A 16,578-nucleotide genomic window follows, 5' to 3' on the forward strand; every position below is an offset into this window, starting at 1 on the left:
TTATTATAATGGAGGAAAAAAATATTTATTATGTTTCTAGACATTATAAAACTATGGATTTTCATAGTTGAAATTGAGTTTTTGACCATTGTTTTAGTCTCTTTTATAAAATTGTGTGCGTTCATAGACGTTTGTAATATTTAAAAAAAATCATGAGTTATCAAAATCTACCCTCTATAAATTGAAAGATTTATATGCTTCAATTCAATTCAAGAATATGTTAGAGATATACAACAAACATTAGAGAGAGTGAGCAAAGAAAAAACCAACAATTTTCTTCGTCTAATTCTTGATCTCTCTATCATTTAGATTTTGGTTAGTCGCTTATTTCCCCATCTTATTAATTCATAGCATCCTTTGATTCTTTTAAATTACATTAGATCTTGTTTATATTAGATTTTTACTCTCCACAGTCAATATTAAGAGTACGAATCAATGTTATTTTTTCTCTAAACAACTTCTTTGTGTGATTTACAATGTATATTTATAAACTCGTCATATCTAATGATTTAGATATTATTTTATTTGTGTATTAATAATGTCTGAGAATTTTGGGTATTTAGGTCCACTCAAATATGTTCATTGTTTTCATTTATTAAAAATTATTTGTCTACTAATAATGTTCTAAGCATTTTTATTTAGGTCTAACTGTATAGAAAGCCTAGCAACAATGAGCCAACAAGGTATAATTATATATATAATTATATATATATATATATATATATATATATATATATATATATATATATTATATATAATATATATATATATATATATATATATATATATATATATATATATATATATATATATATATATATATTATATATATATATATATATATATATATATATATATTTGGATTTTAAAAAATATATTTTGGATTTTTAAAGATAAATGCATTATAAATATATATGATGTGTTCTTAGGGGAAAATGCAGAAATTTACAACTCCATGGCTAACATTGATGAAAGTGATGCTATCTCAACTTCATCGGAAAGAGAAACAACATTGCGGTTTTCTTCTGTCTCAAATTCAATGAGTGCAACAAGAATGGAAGAAATTTTGAATATAAATAATGTTGAAACATATGTAACAAGAGAGATTCAAAGTCATAGGAGATTTGTAAGATCTGAGATGGTTCACCGTAATCCAGTGGGAACTATGATTCCAGTTGGCAGTGACAATGGTGAACAACAATCCCTTGTTGTACCAACTCATGATCCACAAATGATAAGAACATTGGTGCAGAACAATGTAAGTATTTCATCAAATCACTATTACTTTGTCTTCTTTAATATATATAATATATATTAATTTACTTTTCATAGAAATGCCTCAAATCCTAACAATATAATTGTAACTACATTAACTATTATCTAGTTAGATAGTTTCATATATTGATTTCTATGTATGTCAGAACCGAATTACTTTTCACACTGCAATTGAACGTCTACATTCTGGCGAACTTCTAAGACCTCAGGTTATTATAATAAAATTATTTTTATTTTTGTGTTTTTTAATTCAATGCTCAGTTATATATCATATGTTAATTTTATATCACCCATTCATACATAAAGACTAATTTACAAAAATGTTCTTGTAGGATATAAGGGTCCTCCACAATCAGCTTATGTTACATTTCAATGAGGTACAAAATTCTTTAACACAGTGTTATGTTATGTTAAAAAACTGATTATGTTTAAAAGCTTTAAAAAAATTGTAACTTTTTTATTACCAAAAATTTGTAATGTTATAAAAAAAATAAAAAATAAACTGAAACAAAACTTTTTAAAGTCATTTTTATATTATCTGAAACTTTTGAATGGTTATCTTGAAACAATTCTTAGAACTAATTAATAATTTCCAGTGGCGGTGGATGAAGAAAATGAGAGGAGGGCTTACTGGGGAAGAAATAAGAAAGGCCATTAGCTGTAAAATCTTTGAGGAGACTTCACAAATTAAAGAATTATGTTGCATTTGTCAGGTGAAACTGAGTATGATTTAATCATAAATGAGATACATTTTCTTTGATCGAGATTGATTTGCATGTTTGCATATGAGTGTTATATAAATTTTGTTGATTTTTCTAACAAATTGGATATATGGTTAGGAGGAATATATGAATGGAGAAGAATGTGGAAAGCTGGATTGTGAACACTATTTTCACATGAAGTGCATTAAGAAGTGGCTTACAAAAAAGAATATGTGCCCTCTTTGCAAGTGTATGGGATTAGCTATTGTTGATGAACTAATTGATGGCTGATGATGACTAAATCAAGCAGAGTTTTTGGGTGCTTTTTTTAATTATGCTAAGAGTTTGGTGTATTTATATACCATAACTTATCTGGTTGTTGTTCCATCATTTTAGATGATTTGATCTAATTACCAATAATATATATGTTAGATTGGTTATTTTATTAATAAACTGTGGTTTTTCATCGACAACTATTTATATGTTAATATTAAATTATAGTCAAAATCAAAAAATTAATATAAATTTTTACACTTACACTTACATTATATTTTAATATTCACAAATACGATGAACACTAACATTCACAATTTTGACTTTTTTCATTTTTTTTCTCACTTAAGAGTAAATTTGGTTAATAGTGTATAAAACTTGATTAATATTATATAGTTTCATTAATATGTCTTGACATTAAAACTTGAAAAAATAAAATTGATTAATTGAATGTAATAAATTAATTAATATTGGTTATAATTTGATTACTAAGTATTCACACCTTAAAAAATAAAATCTTAAATCAATTATCAATAATAGTATATATAAGCAAGGCCATGGGGCTTTTGTTGAACATGGAAAAAAAATAGGGGGTTCAAAGTTTTATAAATAATAAACATAAATTATGTATATAATATAGGAGATTTTTTAATGCATCTTATACTTTACTAGCACACTTCGTAAAAATATAATAATATTTCTAGATTTCGGAGATGCTTCTCCAAACGCACCCCAACTTAATATATTTCTGAATCAGGCCCTAATTCAATGGGGAAAAAATTATGGAGATGCATCTCCGTGTAACTTACACAGATGCATCTCCGTACGCTATTTGTTTACAAACACGCTAGAATCCTTTCTCCTTCCTCGATTATAAAAAAACACTTTTAAGACTGAAGTAAACTCACAATTTGTAAGTTTTTTATTTTTCAATTTTTTTGAAGTTTTTATATAAATTTCTAGAAATTTCTAGAAGTAAACATCAAGTCCATCAAAGAGATCATTCAACACTAAAGTAAAGTCACAATTTGTAAGTTTTTTATTTTTCAATTTTTTTTGAAGTTTTTATATAAATTTCTAGAAATTGATGATTAGGTTATGAAATATATAGTTTATACATGTTTGATAGCTTATACATAATTAGAATCGTATTTGATATATCGTTTTATTGATCAATGCACTATTCTTACAGTTTTGGAGATTGCATTACCGTCATTGACGTTGGTGCGAGTTGCAAAAAAATTCGGAGATGCATCTCTGAAATTTTTTGTTTTAATTTCCAGAAACCAGAGATGCATTTGCGGAGTTTTTCAGTCTGCACTTTTTTGCTTATACTCATTGTGTAACATTATCTGGTTTACGTACATGCATTATAGTTGATAGGCAAGACTGACTGACACACGACAGGATTGCACAACATGCATCTGTTCAGAGGGAAAAGAATCAACCATTACAGGATTTTGTTACCTCTAGCTCGGTTGATGTGGATGTGTTGACTTCTAGGGCTCAGGTATCCCCTGTCTTCTTCTTCCTGTAGGATACCGATATCACCTACTCATGTATCCCTACTTTCAACTTCCCGTAGGCGACATGTTTCACTTATTTAGGCATCTGAGGCAGCAAAGGTGCCCGAATCACCGGAGGTACCTCATGTGACACCCTAATTTGTGTATGTTTATTTTTAATCAAAATAAAATTAATGTTTGTTTAACTATTGGTGTGTTTGATGGTTTTGGGGGATTTTTGGAGAATATTGAGAATTAATTAGAGTTTTAGTTATTTTAAATAATTGAAATAATAAAAAATAGGAAGTTGAAGAGTTTGAGGTGAGTGAGAAATTAAGGTGAGTTGGGCCTAAGTGGAATAATTAAGAATGTTATATTAGGTTAGGATAGATTGAAAGAGATTAGTCAACGTCAAGTTTTACCGTACAGGAAATTTTGGAAAAAGATGAGCATTGGTGAGAAAAGAGGCAACATGGATTTGAGGGAGAAGAAGAGTCATAGCCAAAGTGTTTGCTTTCTTGCTGGAAACCCCTTGTTCTTCAAAGCTTTCACTCGATCGAATTCCAAACACACACTTGTTGAAACTCAAGATTTACTAATGCGATCCACCGTCACATTTTACTCCTTTGCAAGAACCTTCTATTCTTCAAAGACTTCACTCGATCGGATATGGATTGAGTAATATTGTCCAAAACCTTCAAACTCTAAAATATCTTGAAGGAAAATCCCACCTTGATTTTCTGATTTGAAACCCTCAAAGTTCTCAAACCAATTTTACAGTACAATCAACCTAAATTGGACGTTATCAATCATAATCTAGATGACACTCAATCAAAAAATGATTATGTGTATGCATAGGAGAGAGATTGAGGATGATAAGAATGCTTTGAAATCATGGTTTCGTATAGGTTTTACTCAATAGAAACCTTACTAGAAAATGATGCATGTACCAAGTATATATATGTAAACAAGTGAGAAGCAAAAGGAATATAAATCAATGCATTTTTTCAAGATTTTTGATCTATAGATCAACCTATACAAGTCGTGTGTCGACCTATACATGTTTTGTGATGACCTGTAGAGGTGGAACATGGAACAAAACCTACAGCTTTAATACTGTAGTACATGAGTCAACCTATACAACATATGTGTCGACCTGTAGCAGAAAAAATTCTTCTATAGGCCGACCTATAATTGTATGTGTCAACCTATAGACAATTCTTCACACAAAAATGAATTTTTTATTCATAAAATCATTTCTTGATGCATGAATATATTCTAAACCATTTCCAAACATATTTTCATGCTTCCTAATGCTAAAATGCATAACTAGGCTTAAATGATATCGTCCAATGTACATAAACGCTAAAGTGTCCTAGTTTTGACATCATACAAAACACATCTAATGGAAAGTTGGACTCACAATATCCTTACATGATACAAGATATTGTGGGAGAGCCATCTAGGCCAGCTCACTAGGAGATATTAGACGAGGATCATATTAGGGCATATCATGTCGTTGATGTGTTGATTGCATGTCATCGTATTATGGATCTTGTGAGATAAGGTATACATAGAAGAGACTTTTTGGAAGGCTCTTCTGGGAGGTCATTTTAGATTCCATTACTTTGTTATTTTAATCGTTTAAAGGAATCTAGATTGATTCATTTATATATGGCATTTTCATCTTATAAGATAAGTGTACGGTTTAATTTATAAAAAATTTATTATGATAGTATATTTATAATATATGGTCTATTACATTGGTGTATTTCTAAAAACAAATATCAAAATTTACTATATATAGGGTGAATACAGAAGTGTATATCCGTATTTTGCTACGAAAATTCTTCTCCAGACAAAATTATGTGAAAATGAGAGTGCCTCAGTTAGGAATGGACAAAATTATGGGATGAATACCAAAATAAACTACGGACTAATTTCTAGTAAAAAGAGAGGTGTGACTCATTTACACATGGATTTAGTGTAAGTGAGTGTATTCAAAAATATACTTTCAAATTTATTAGGGTATTTTCGAATTTTTATAAAATATTTATCTACCACTTAAGGGGAGAGAAGTAATTCCCCCTCAATCAATCTACTCTTATTCGGAAAGACTCCACTAGTATATGATCCATCGTTAGCAATACTCTTATTTGGGTTATATTAATGATGGTTGTACCATACTTTTTTTATCTTATAAAGTTAATTTCTCCCTTTTAGTCTTTGATAATGTTCATTTATCAAATTCTTATTTCAAAGGTGACACGCATTTCAATGTGTGAATTTGAAGTTCTACATGTTAAAAGTGATTTTCGTAATTCAAGTGTTGTAACTGGTTAATCTGGGGGTGTAACTGGTTACAGCAAAAGCAAAAGCACTTATGGATTAAAGAACAATGCAAAATATCTAAGTTGTAACCTCTTAACACCTCAGTGTAACCGATTATCACTTAAAGTGTTTTATTTTTCATGTCAGTTGTAACCGGTTACAAGCCCGAGTTTTTGTGTTTTTCAGTTGTGTACTTGTATGTTTTAAGTCCCAATCATTTGGTAAAACTTGAACTTCTTTAAACCAACTTGAAAACTTGAAGTTCTCTTGATCTTTGGGACTCATGGGGTATCATATATGCTTGAGATGATGTAAAATGGAGTATAACTTTATATCCTTGACCAATAATTGAAGAAACTTGATGGGGAAGTCACACAAGATACCCAGATGAATTAGGGCTTCCAAGGCAAACAAGCTTTAAACTCTTGATGAATTTTTGATCAAATTGACAAATTAAGAACACGAGGATCCATATATGATGTCTAGAACCAATGTGAACCATTGTTGGATTGATCTCCTTGCATTGAGGGTCTCAAGCCCTAGTTGTGAGCTTGATAGGGCATAGGTGGACACACACTCATACCTACAAAGAAACAAAAATATACATAGACATATTTTTGGGTATTTTTGTTAGTAAACAAAAGAAAATAAAGTATGATACAGATAAATGTGCTTGGTGATCTCTCCCAGTACAAACCTAATGAATGAGGGGTAAGGAGGATGCCAAGATGTGATCACAAAACCAATGCAAATGATGAGATATCATGAGGGATCTTAGGATCAAAATTGGGGTCTTACACATCCATTCCTCATATACTTCAGAAACAATATTCTCAAGACGACCACTTTCAGACTTAAACATTGGTGAAATGCGAGGATTAACAACCATTTTATGCAGCTTATGTTAGAGGATCACTCCTTCAACTTGTTGATTCCACAATAAGAAATTTTTCTCTTGAAGTTTAAAAGAAACCTTGAGAGCAAAAGTGTTCTTGGAACTCGAAAACCCCATGGCTTTTATGGTAACTTGTGATTCTTGATTTTTCATTGGGAAATTTTGTAAGAGATTTTCAGTACTCGCCACTGTTTCTCTAAAATTAGAAGGATCTATCACTGAATCTTGGAAGAAAAAACACTTCTTTGAAACTAAAAATCAATATAGAAAACAAAACACACATTTATCTCAATGCAATTCAGTTTCTCTAAAACTGAATTCTTCAACCAGAGTGCAAAACTTGCAGTTGTTCGAAGATGTCGATCACAATTTCTTTGAAACTTATGAAGCTGCTGAAATGGTGAGAGCAGAGGTGCGATATGTGTGCAACGAAAGAATTGGTCCATTAGGAGATTGATACCATGTTAGATGAGAGAATTGAATCTCCATTGATGAACTTGATCATGAATGGAAGAGAAGATGAATATGTATTGAGAAGATCAAGCTTTTCTTGATTCATATGTAATTTCACATTATAAAATTGGTTATCGCTTTTCCTATTTAAACAAGAGTGAAGTTAGTTACACTATAACTAACTTCATGTACACACTAACTACCTTAACATGTACCATAACTTACGTACCATTCACCTTCACTAATTTTACTACTTCTACATTCCATAATGAGTTTAATTTTACTACTTCTACATTCCATAAAATTGGTTATCGCTTTTCCTATTTAAACAAGAGTGAAGTTAGTTACACTATAACTAACTTCATGTACACACTAACTACCTTAACATGTACCATAACTTACGTACCATTCACCTTCACTAATTTTACTACTTCTACATTCCATAATGAGTTAAAAATCTATAAAGTAATACAAACGGATGATGGTGATGAATCGACGGTGTAAATTTTTTTACACTGACAGTGTATAGTAATTAATCTCATAATGAGTTTAATTGAAATACACTGACAGTGTAAAAGGATTTTACACCATCAGTTAATCATAGACGTCGAATATTAAAAGAAATTCGACTTTTATTTTAAAAATCTATAAAGTAATACAAACGGATGATGGTGATGAATCGACGGTGTAAATTTTTTTACACTGACAGTGTATAGTATCACTTTCATCAATGTTAGCCATGAAGTTGTAAATTTCTGCATTTTCCCCTAAGAACACATCATATATATTTATAATGCATTTATCTTTAAAAACCCCAAATATTTTTTTATATTTTGAAATATATATATATATATATATATATATATATATATATATATATATATATATATATATATATATATATATATATATATATATATATATATATATATATATATATATATATATGAGAATAGAAAAATAACATGTATGTAATCATACCTTGTTGGCTCATTGTTGCTAGGCTTTCTATAGTGTTGGATCTAAATAAAAATGCTTAGATCATTATTAATAGACAAATAATTTTTAACAAATGAAAACAATGAACATATTTAATTGGACCTAAATACCCAAAACTCTCAGACATTATTAATACATAAATAAAACAATATCTAAATCATTAGATATGACGAGTTTATCAATATGCATTGTAAATCACACAAACAAGTTGTTTAGAGAAAACATATCTAAAAGATCTAACATTGATTCATACTCTTAAAATTGATTATAGAGAGTAGGAATCTAATATAAACAAGATCTAATGTAATTTAAAAGAATGAAAGGATGCTATGAATTAATAAGATTGTGAAATAAGCAACTAACTAGCATCTAAATGAAAGAGAGATCAAGAATTAGATGAAGAAAATTGTTGGTTTTTTCTTTGCTCACTCTCTCTAATGTTTATTGTATATCTCTAACATATTCTTGAATTGAATTGAAACATATAAATCTTTCAATTTATAAATGGTAGACTTTGATGACTTATGACTTTTTTTTAAAATATTACAAACGTCTATGAACACACATAATTTTATAAAAGAGACTAAAACAATGGTCAAAAACTCTTTGAACTATGAAAATCCATAGTTTTATAATGTCTAGAAACATATTAAATATTTTTTTCTCCATTATAATAATTAAATAATATTTTTTATAGGAAAAATGCTTTTTTATATATTAATATTTAATAATTTTAAAACATTTTCTTTGTTTTAAAAAAAACTAACAAAAGTTACACAAACATGTATCTTGTTTTTCATTCATCTTTTTTTCTTTTTTTTTATAGTAAAAATTAAACTATAGTATTATTCCTTCTATCTCACAATAAATAATTTATTTTATTATTTTATTCATATTAAAAATTGATTTTAGAAAAGAGATATAAGGCTCCTTTGTTTTATCTTTAAAAAATATAATAATTTTTTTTGTATTTTTATAAATGATTTTTATAATTGAAGATTAAAACATAGTAAAAATCACAAAAATTTTAAAGTTATATCTCAAAAATAAATTTTATGAAAAACTATAGCAAAATGATGAAATGGTTAAAATAATATTTTAAGAATAAATTCTTAAACCAACATATTTATATCAATTTATTTTTGAACAAAAATTTGTAATCTTTTTTATAAAAAAAGTATACAACACTAAAAAAATTATTAAAAAAAAAGCTTACAATAAATATATATATATATATATATATATATATATATATATATATATATATATATATATATATATATATATATATATATATATATATATATATATATATATATATATAACTTGAATGTAAAAATAGTAAAATTAGTGAAGGTGTATGGTAGGTTAGGGATGGTACATGTTAAGGTAGTTAGTGTGTATATGAAGTTAGTTAGAGTGTAACTAACTTCACTCTTGTATAAATAGGCAAAGTGATAATCAATTCTATAATGTTAAATTACATATGAATCAAGCGAAGTTTGATCTTCTCAATACATATTCATCTTCTCTTCCATGCATGATCATGTTCATCACTAGAGATTTAATTCTCTCATCTAACATGATATCAATCACCTAAGGAACCAATTCCTCTGTTGCACGCATATCACATCTTAGCTCTCACCATTTCAGCAACTTCACAAGTTTCAGAGAAATTGTGATCGCCATCTTCAAACAACTGCAATTTTTGCACTCTGGTTGAAGAGTGCAGTTTCAGAGAAACTGAATTGCATCGAGACAAAGGTGTGTTCATGTTTTCCGTATTGATCCTTAGCGTCAAAGAAGCATTTTTTTCTTCCAAGATTCAGTGCTAGATCCTCATAGTTTTAGAGAAACAATGGTGAATACTGAAAATCTATCACAAAATTACCCAACGGAAGATAAAGAATCGCAAGTTACCATGAAAGCCATGGGGTTTTCGAGTTCCAAGAACACTTTTATTCCCAAGCTTTCTATCAAGCTTTAAGAGAAAATTTCTTGTTGTAGAATCATCAAGTTGAAGGAGTGATCCTCTCACATAAGCTGCACAAAGTGATTGTTAAATCCTCACGTTTAACCAATGTTTAAGTCTGAAAGTGACCGTCTTGAGAATATTGTTTATGAAGCATACGAGGAATGAGTGGTGAGGGATCAAACATTGTTCACGTGGTTGTTGTCTACAATTTTGGAGTCAGTACTACCTCGATTGCTTTCATGAAAACATGCATATGAGTTATGGGATAAGGTGCACAAGCACTACAATGCACAGATGAAGGCAAAAGTGAACCAACTACGTGCTGAACTAAAAAAGATCAAGAAAGGTATACTCATTCCATTTTTGAGTTTGTACTTTGCATCAGATCTATTGCTGATTCACTTTTGGCCATTGGTGATCCAATATCTGAACGTGATCAAATAGATGTGATTCTTCAAGGGCTTCCTGAGAAATATGATCGGTAAATTAGTCAGTGAGCTAATCTGCCAATATAGTAATAAGAGGGAAAATCCCCAATATCGATCTCAAGGACTGCTCGACAAAACAAAGTTCTCGATAAATTTCAGTGAAACTAAAGTCTTGGGGTTTTGGATTGATTTCTTAAATTATAAAAGTTATTACGAATAAAGTAAAAAAAAGTAATTGAACGGTTCTGAAGGATATGAGTAACATGCTAGGGATAATGTATGATTCAATTTGGTGACAACTCTGAATTAACATTGCAACAAAATATTTTAAATAATTGATTACCAGTTCTTACAGGTGTTTAATTCTAAGTTCTTAGTGAGAAAACTTTTAATCATTCAAACTAATTCCTATATCCATAGAAAATTAAGGATGAAATTAAACATTATTTTATCAAGAATAACCTCGTTTTTATAGGGTATCTTTATTCCTAGATGACATCTATCATAAAATATTCTCAAGCAAATCATCAACAATGGTTGTCCATCCTAATTGTTAAGTTTAGATCAAACTCAGTTTATCCCAAAAGAGAAAGCATTATAATAGTCAAGAGACTACATTAATTATGATAAAACAAGGTTGTTATTGCAAAGATAAATTCGAAGTCATTACAAATCTGAATCAGGGACATCCCCCTAGAACTGGGGGGTTTAGCTACTCATAGAAATAAAACAAAACATGATAAAGATTGTTGTCATTGCAGATATTTTTAGATGAATTGATCCTCAATAGCGAAAAGCTCTTGAGAATCTGAATCCACCTTGAAATTTTGAGTTCTCTAACCTTCAAAATGTGTTTTTTCCCTCTAAAATCGTCCAACCCCTGGAAAAACACGCTCCCAAGATAAAAATACAACATTTTGGGCTTTCTGCAATTTGGGCCTTCATACGCGTATGAACCTAGACTATACACATATGGCCTTGTTCCTGGGCCAAATATGATATGCGTAAGCAACGTGACACATATCTAGGCAAGTCCCATACGCGTATGGGCAGTGGAACTTCTTTTCTTGCCTTCTGCTAGTCCGCGTATGATACGTGTAAGGGTGCAGATCCATACGGGTATGATATGGTGCATACACGTATGGATAAATACTTCTTTCTTTCTTCTTCTTCCAAGCTAATCCACATATGATACGTGTAAGGAGGCAAGGCCATACACGTATGACATAGGTCCATATGCATATGGGCATAACTACAACTTTTTCTCCGTTTTCCTCTTCTTCCGTGTTCTGGCCCATCTTTCGATCTGATACTTGATTCTCTGTCTCTTTCAACCTGCATTCGACATGCTACACATACCAAAAGCATAAAAAATATCCAAATTAAACTCAAACTATAGCAAACATTGTCTTGACACAAACTGACTCAAAAGATCAAGAATTAAGATAAAAGTTATACAATTCACCTGGATTTTTGACGTATAAATGGCGAAAACTATAACACAAATGGTAACTGATTAGACAATCCATTAATCATGACGCCATACAACAAAACTAAGCCAATGAACTTTTATGAGGTGGAGGGCTTCTTTATGTTTAACAAGATCAACTTGACAACTATCATCAAATCAAGTGCCACGACCAATGTCGTTAAAGGAGCATGTCACTATCATCATGAAACCACAAATTTAGGTAGCCCATAATATCATGCAACAGGTAGAGGCAAGCCATGTCAAGGAAGAAATACTTACATTACTTTTCTCCAATGTTCTTATCATTTGTGGATCATGAGTTGGGACAACAAGAGATTGTTATTCACCATTGTCACTGCCAACTAGAATCATAGTTCCCACTGGATTTCGATGAACCACCTCAGATCTTACAAGTCTCCTAAGACTTTGAATCTCACTTGTTACATATGTTTCAGCATTATTTATATTCAAAATTTCTTCCATTCTTGTTGCACTCATTGAATTTGAGACCAAAGAAAATTTCAATGTTGTTTCTCTTTCCGATGAAATTGAGATAGCATCACTTTCATCAATCTTAGCCATGGATTGTAAACTTCTGCATTTCCCCCTAAGAACACATCATATATATTTATAATGCATTTGTCTTTAAAAAACCCAAATAATATTTTTTAAAACCCAAATTTTATTTTGAAATATATATATATATATATATATATATATATATATATATATATATATATATATATATATATATATATATATATATATATATATATATATATATATATATATATATATGAATAGAAAAATAACATATATGTAATCATACCTTGTTGGCTCGTTGTTGCTAGGCTTTCTATAGAGTTGGATCTAAATAAAAATGCTTAGAACATTATTAGTAGACAAATAATTTTTAATAAATGTAAACAATGAACATATTTGATTGGACCTAAATACCCAAAATTCTCAGACATTATTACACAAATAAAACAATATCTAAATAATTAGATATGACGAGTTTATCAATATGCATTGTAAATCACACAAACATATTGTTTAGAGAAAAAATATCTAAAATATCTAATATTGATTGGTACTTTTAAAATTGTCTATGGAGAGTAGGAATGTAATATATGTTGGAGGAGTTTTTCATTAGGGAGCATTGAACATTGTGAGACTTCTTTTGGGAGTAACATCTTTGTGGAAATCTATTACAATCTATGGAGAATTTAAATCAATCTTAATGAACAAGTTTGTTATCAACCATGTAATGATAATGAAAAAAATAGTTGATAAAGAAGAAAATAACGTTGGAGAAGAAGAAGAATATTTTCTGCAGAGTTTTCTCTCTGCCCACTATCTGTGAAAAACTTCTTTATTCACCTTGCAATAGCAAAATTATGTGAATACAATGTTATGAGTTCTCTCTTCTCTTCATACAAGAATAAGGGTTACTCCCTCTATTTATAAATTTAAGTTAGCTTACTCCCTAAGCCAAAGGCCAAAATTATCAAAGCCCAAAATAGTTAACACTACAAAAAATAGGCCTAAGTCGAAATCATTTGCGAAACAGCATGCTTCGACACTTCGACACACTAATACAACTCAACACATTAGGTGATTCAACACTTCCTTGCTTCTGTCGGGCAACCTGCTTCGACATAAGGAATTACAATTCAACACACCACCTAATTCATTGTGTCTAAGCTATCTACATTCATCATAGCTCTTAGTCTTTTGAACACTTCGACCTGCACTCCTTTCGTCATGATGTATGCAATCTGATTCTCAATTCTGTAGTTTTCCATATTCATCTTCCCATCTGCTGCTTGCTCTCGAAGATAATAGAACCTCATTTTCGGTGTGCTTGCTTTGACCATGTGCTATCAGATTCTTCGCCAGATTGATAGTTAACATGTTGTTGATCTTCATGGTAATTTCTCCATGACTCTTTGATGTTATCTCTTCAATCAGATTCACCATCCATGTTGCTTGACATGCACAAAGGGAAGCAACTATGTATTTTTCTTCGCAAAATGATAATGCCACTACTGACTCCTTTCTCGAACTCCAAGCAACTGCTGCACCATCTAGCATAAACACATAGCCAACTGTGGATTTTCGATCCTTAGCATCACTACACCAACTTACGCCGGTGTATCCCACTAGTTTGCATTCTTTTCCTTTATCAGGCGCAGGAAACAAAATGCCATAATCGAGAGTTCCTTTCAGATACCTTAGTATCCTCTTCGCCGCTGCTAGATGTGATACATTTGGCTTCTATATGAATCTACTCACCATACCTACACTGTATGCTAAGTCAGGCCTTGTGTGACAAAGGTATCAAAGTGACCCAATAAGTCTTATATATTGGGTTGGGTCGATATCATCTGAATCTTTCGGCAGTTGTAATCTGGGCTCAGTTGGAGACGAATTTGGGTTGCAATCTTGCATCTCAAATCTCTTGAGTATTTCGCTTCCATACCTTCTTTGATGCATCATTAAACCTCTACCACTCTTGTAAAATTCTATGCTAAGAAAATATGAAATGTCACCCAGATCTGACATTTCGAATTCTTTGTTTAGATCACCTTTGAAGTCTTCGATCTCTTTCTTGCAACTACCTGTTATCAACAAGTCATCGACATAGAGACATAGTACTAGCAATTCACTCTTGTTTCTTCTTACATATACTCCTTGTTTAGTTTTGCACTTCACAAATTCCTTCTCCCTTAGGAAGCCATCTATCTTCTTGTTCCAAGCTCTTGGAGCTTGTTTAAGTCCGTACAGGGCTTTATGCAGCCTGCACACCTTTCTTTCTTCGCCTTGTTTCACAAACCCAACTGGTTATACAACATAAACTTCTTCTTTTAAGGGGCCATTCAGAAATGAACATTTCACGTCCATTTCACACATCTTCCAGTTGTTCATGTTTGCTAGACCAACAACCAACCTGATTGTTTCGATCCTAGCATCAGGTGCAAAAACTTCGTCAAAATTGATTCCTTCTTTCTGAAGAAATGCTTTCGCCACAAGTCTCGCATTGTGTCGAGTCACTTCTCCTTTGGAATTCAACTTCACCTTGTATACACACTTCACATCGATTGCCTTCTTGTCTTGGGGAAATTCGACAAGTGACCAAGTGTTGTTGACTTTGATTAATTTCATTTCTTTGTTCATTGCTTTCACCCACTTCGAATATTTCAATGCCTCAACTGCATTGAATGGTTCAACATCTACATAGAAAACATAGTGTACCAACTCACCTTCTTCATTGACCATATCATCTGATGTAATCACATATTCTTGCAACCTTGCAAGCATGTGTCTTGTTCTTTGAGGTCTGCATGGGCCTAATTCACCTCTGACTTCTTATCGAACTTGTCTTTCAATGTCACTAGCTGGTTCATCACATAAGATTCTCACTGAATCCTTCTTAACATTTTCAATCCAATCTCATTCCTTAAGCTCATCTATGATCACGTCCTTGCTAATCAACACTTGCTTGTTTACTGGGTCAAATGACTTGTATCCTCCAGTCGAATGATATCCTATCAGGATCATCTAACTCGACTTGTCATCAAGTTTTCTTCTCAACTGATATGGCACATGTCTATGTGCTATAGATCCAAACACCTTCAGATGACTCAAGCTAGGCTTGACACCAGACCAACATTCTTCTGCCTTGATTCCTTCTAGCTTCTTCGTCAGACATCTGTTCAGGATGTATATTACAGTCGACATAACTTCTCCCCATAATTCTTTGGGTAGATACTTGCCTTTCAACATGCTTCTAACCATATTGACGATGGTTCTATTCTTCCTTTTTGTGACTCTATTCTGTTGTGGAGTGTAAGATGGCACCACCTCATGCATAATCCCTTCTTTCTCACATAATACGTCAAATTCGTTCGACACATATTCTCCACCACCATCAGTCATCATAATCTTGATCTTTCGACCGCTTTGTCTTATGACCATAGATTTTAACTTGGTAAATACCTCGATCACTTCACTTTTCTTCTTGATCAGGTAAATCCATAGATTTTGACTGACACCATCTATGAATGTAACAAAGTATTTGTTACCTCCAATCGAATCCACCTGGATAGGACCTCATACATCAAAGTATATGACTTCAAGAATTGACTTCGACCTGCTTACTGCATCCTTACTGAAGTTGTTATTATGATGCTTCGCCTGCATACATTCTTCACACACTTCGTTTCGAATGTCGATTTTTGGTAATCCTGAAACCATATTTCTTCTCTT

The 16,578-nt window shown here is 31.1% G+C and overlaps 1 protein-coding gene across 3 annotated transcripts; it reads left to right on the plus strand.

The window, feature by feature from the left end:
- Window positions 1-219: 219 nt before the first annotated feature.
- LOC127135331 (probable E3 ubiquitin-protein ligase ZFP1) lies at window positions 220-2,438 on the plus strand. Of its 3 annotated transcripts, none has more exons than XM_051062067.1 (7): window positions 220-315; window positions 643-683; window positions 930-1,258; window positions 1,422-1,484; window positions 1,608-1,652; window positions 1,872-1,988; window positions 2,115-2,438. In XM_051062067.1, exons 2-7 carry the CDS (start codon window positions 671-673, stop codon window positions 2,265-2,267), a joined length of 720 nt encoding a protein of 239 aa, XP_050918024.1. In that variant the 5' UTR covers window positions 220-315; window positions 643-670; the 3' UTR covers window positions 2,268-2,438. The 3 variants fall into 3 exon arrangements, with proteins under 3 accessions (XP_050918024.1, XP_050918025.1, XP_050918026.1); XM_051062068.1 differs by having other exon boundaries at window positions 942-1,258; XM_051062069.1 differs by having other exon boundaries at window positions 225-315; window positions 1,887-1,988.
- Window positions 2,439-16,578: the final 14,140 nt, after the last annotated feature.

The sequence above is a fragment of the Lathyrus oleraceus genome, chromosome 4, assembly GCF_024323335.1.
Source record: "Lathyrus oleraceus cultivar Zhongwan6 chromosome 4, CAAS_Psat_ZW6_1.0, whole genome shotgun sequence".
NCBI lineage: Eukaryota > Viridiplantae > Streptophyta > Magnoliopsida > Fabales > Fabaceae > Lathyrus > Lathyrus oleraceus.

Bases quoted from the DNA above. Each gene is read 5' to 3' on its own strand.
- LOC127135331 (XM_051062067.1), top strand. The intron at 1,259-1,421 runs GTAAGTATTTCA...TATGTATGTCAG, and splicing joins GAACATTGGTGCAGAACAAT to AACCGAATTACTTTTCACAC. The intron at 1,653-1,871 runs GTACAAAATTCT...AATAATTTCCAG, and splicing joins TTATGTTACATTTCAATGAG to TGGCGGTGGATGAAGAAAAT.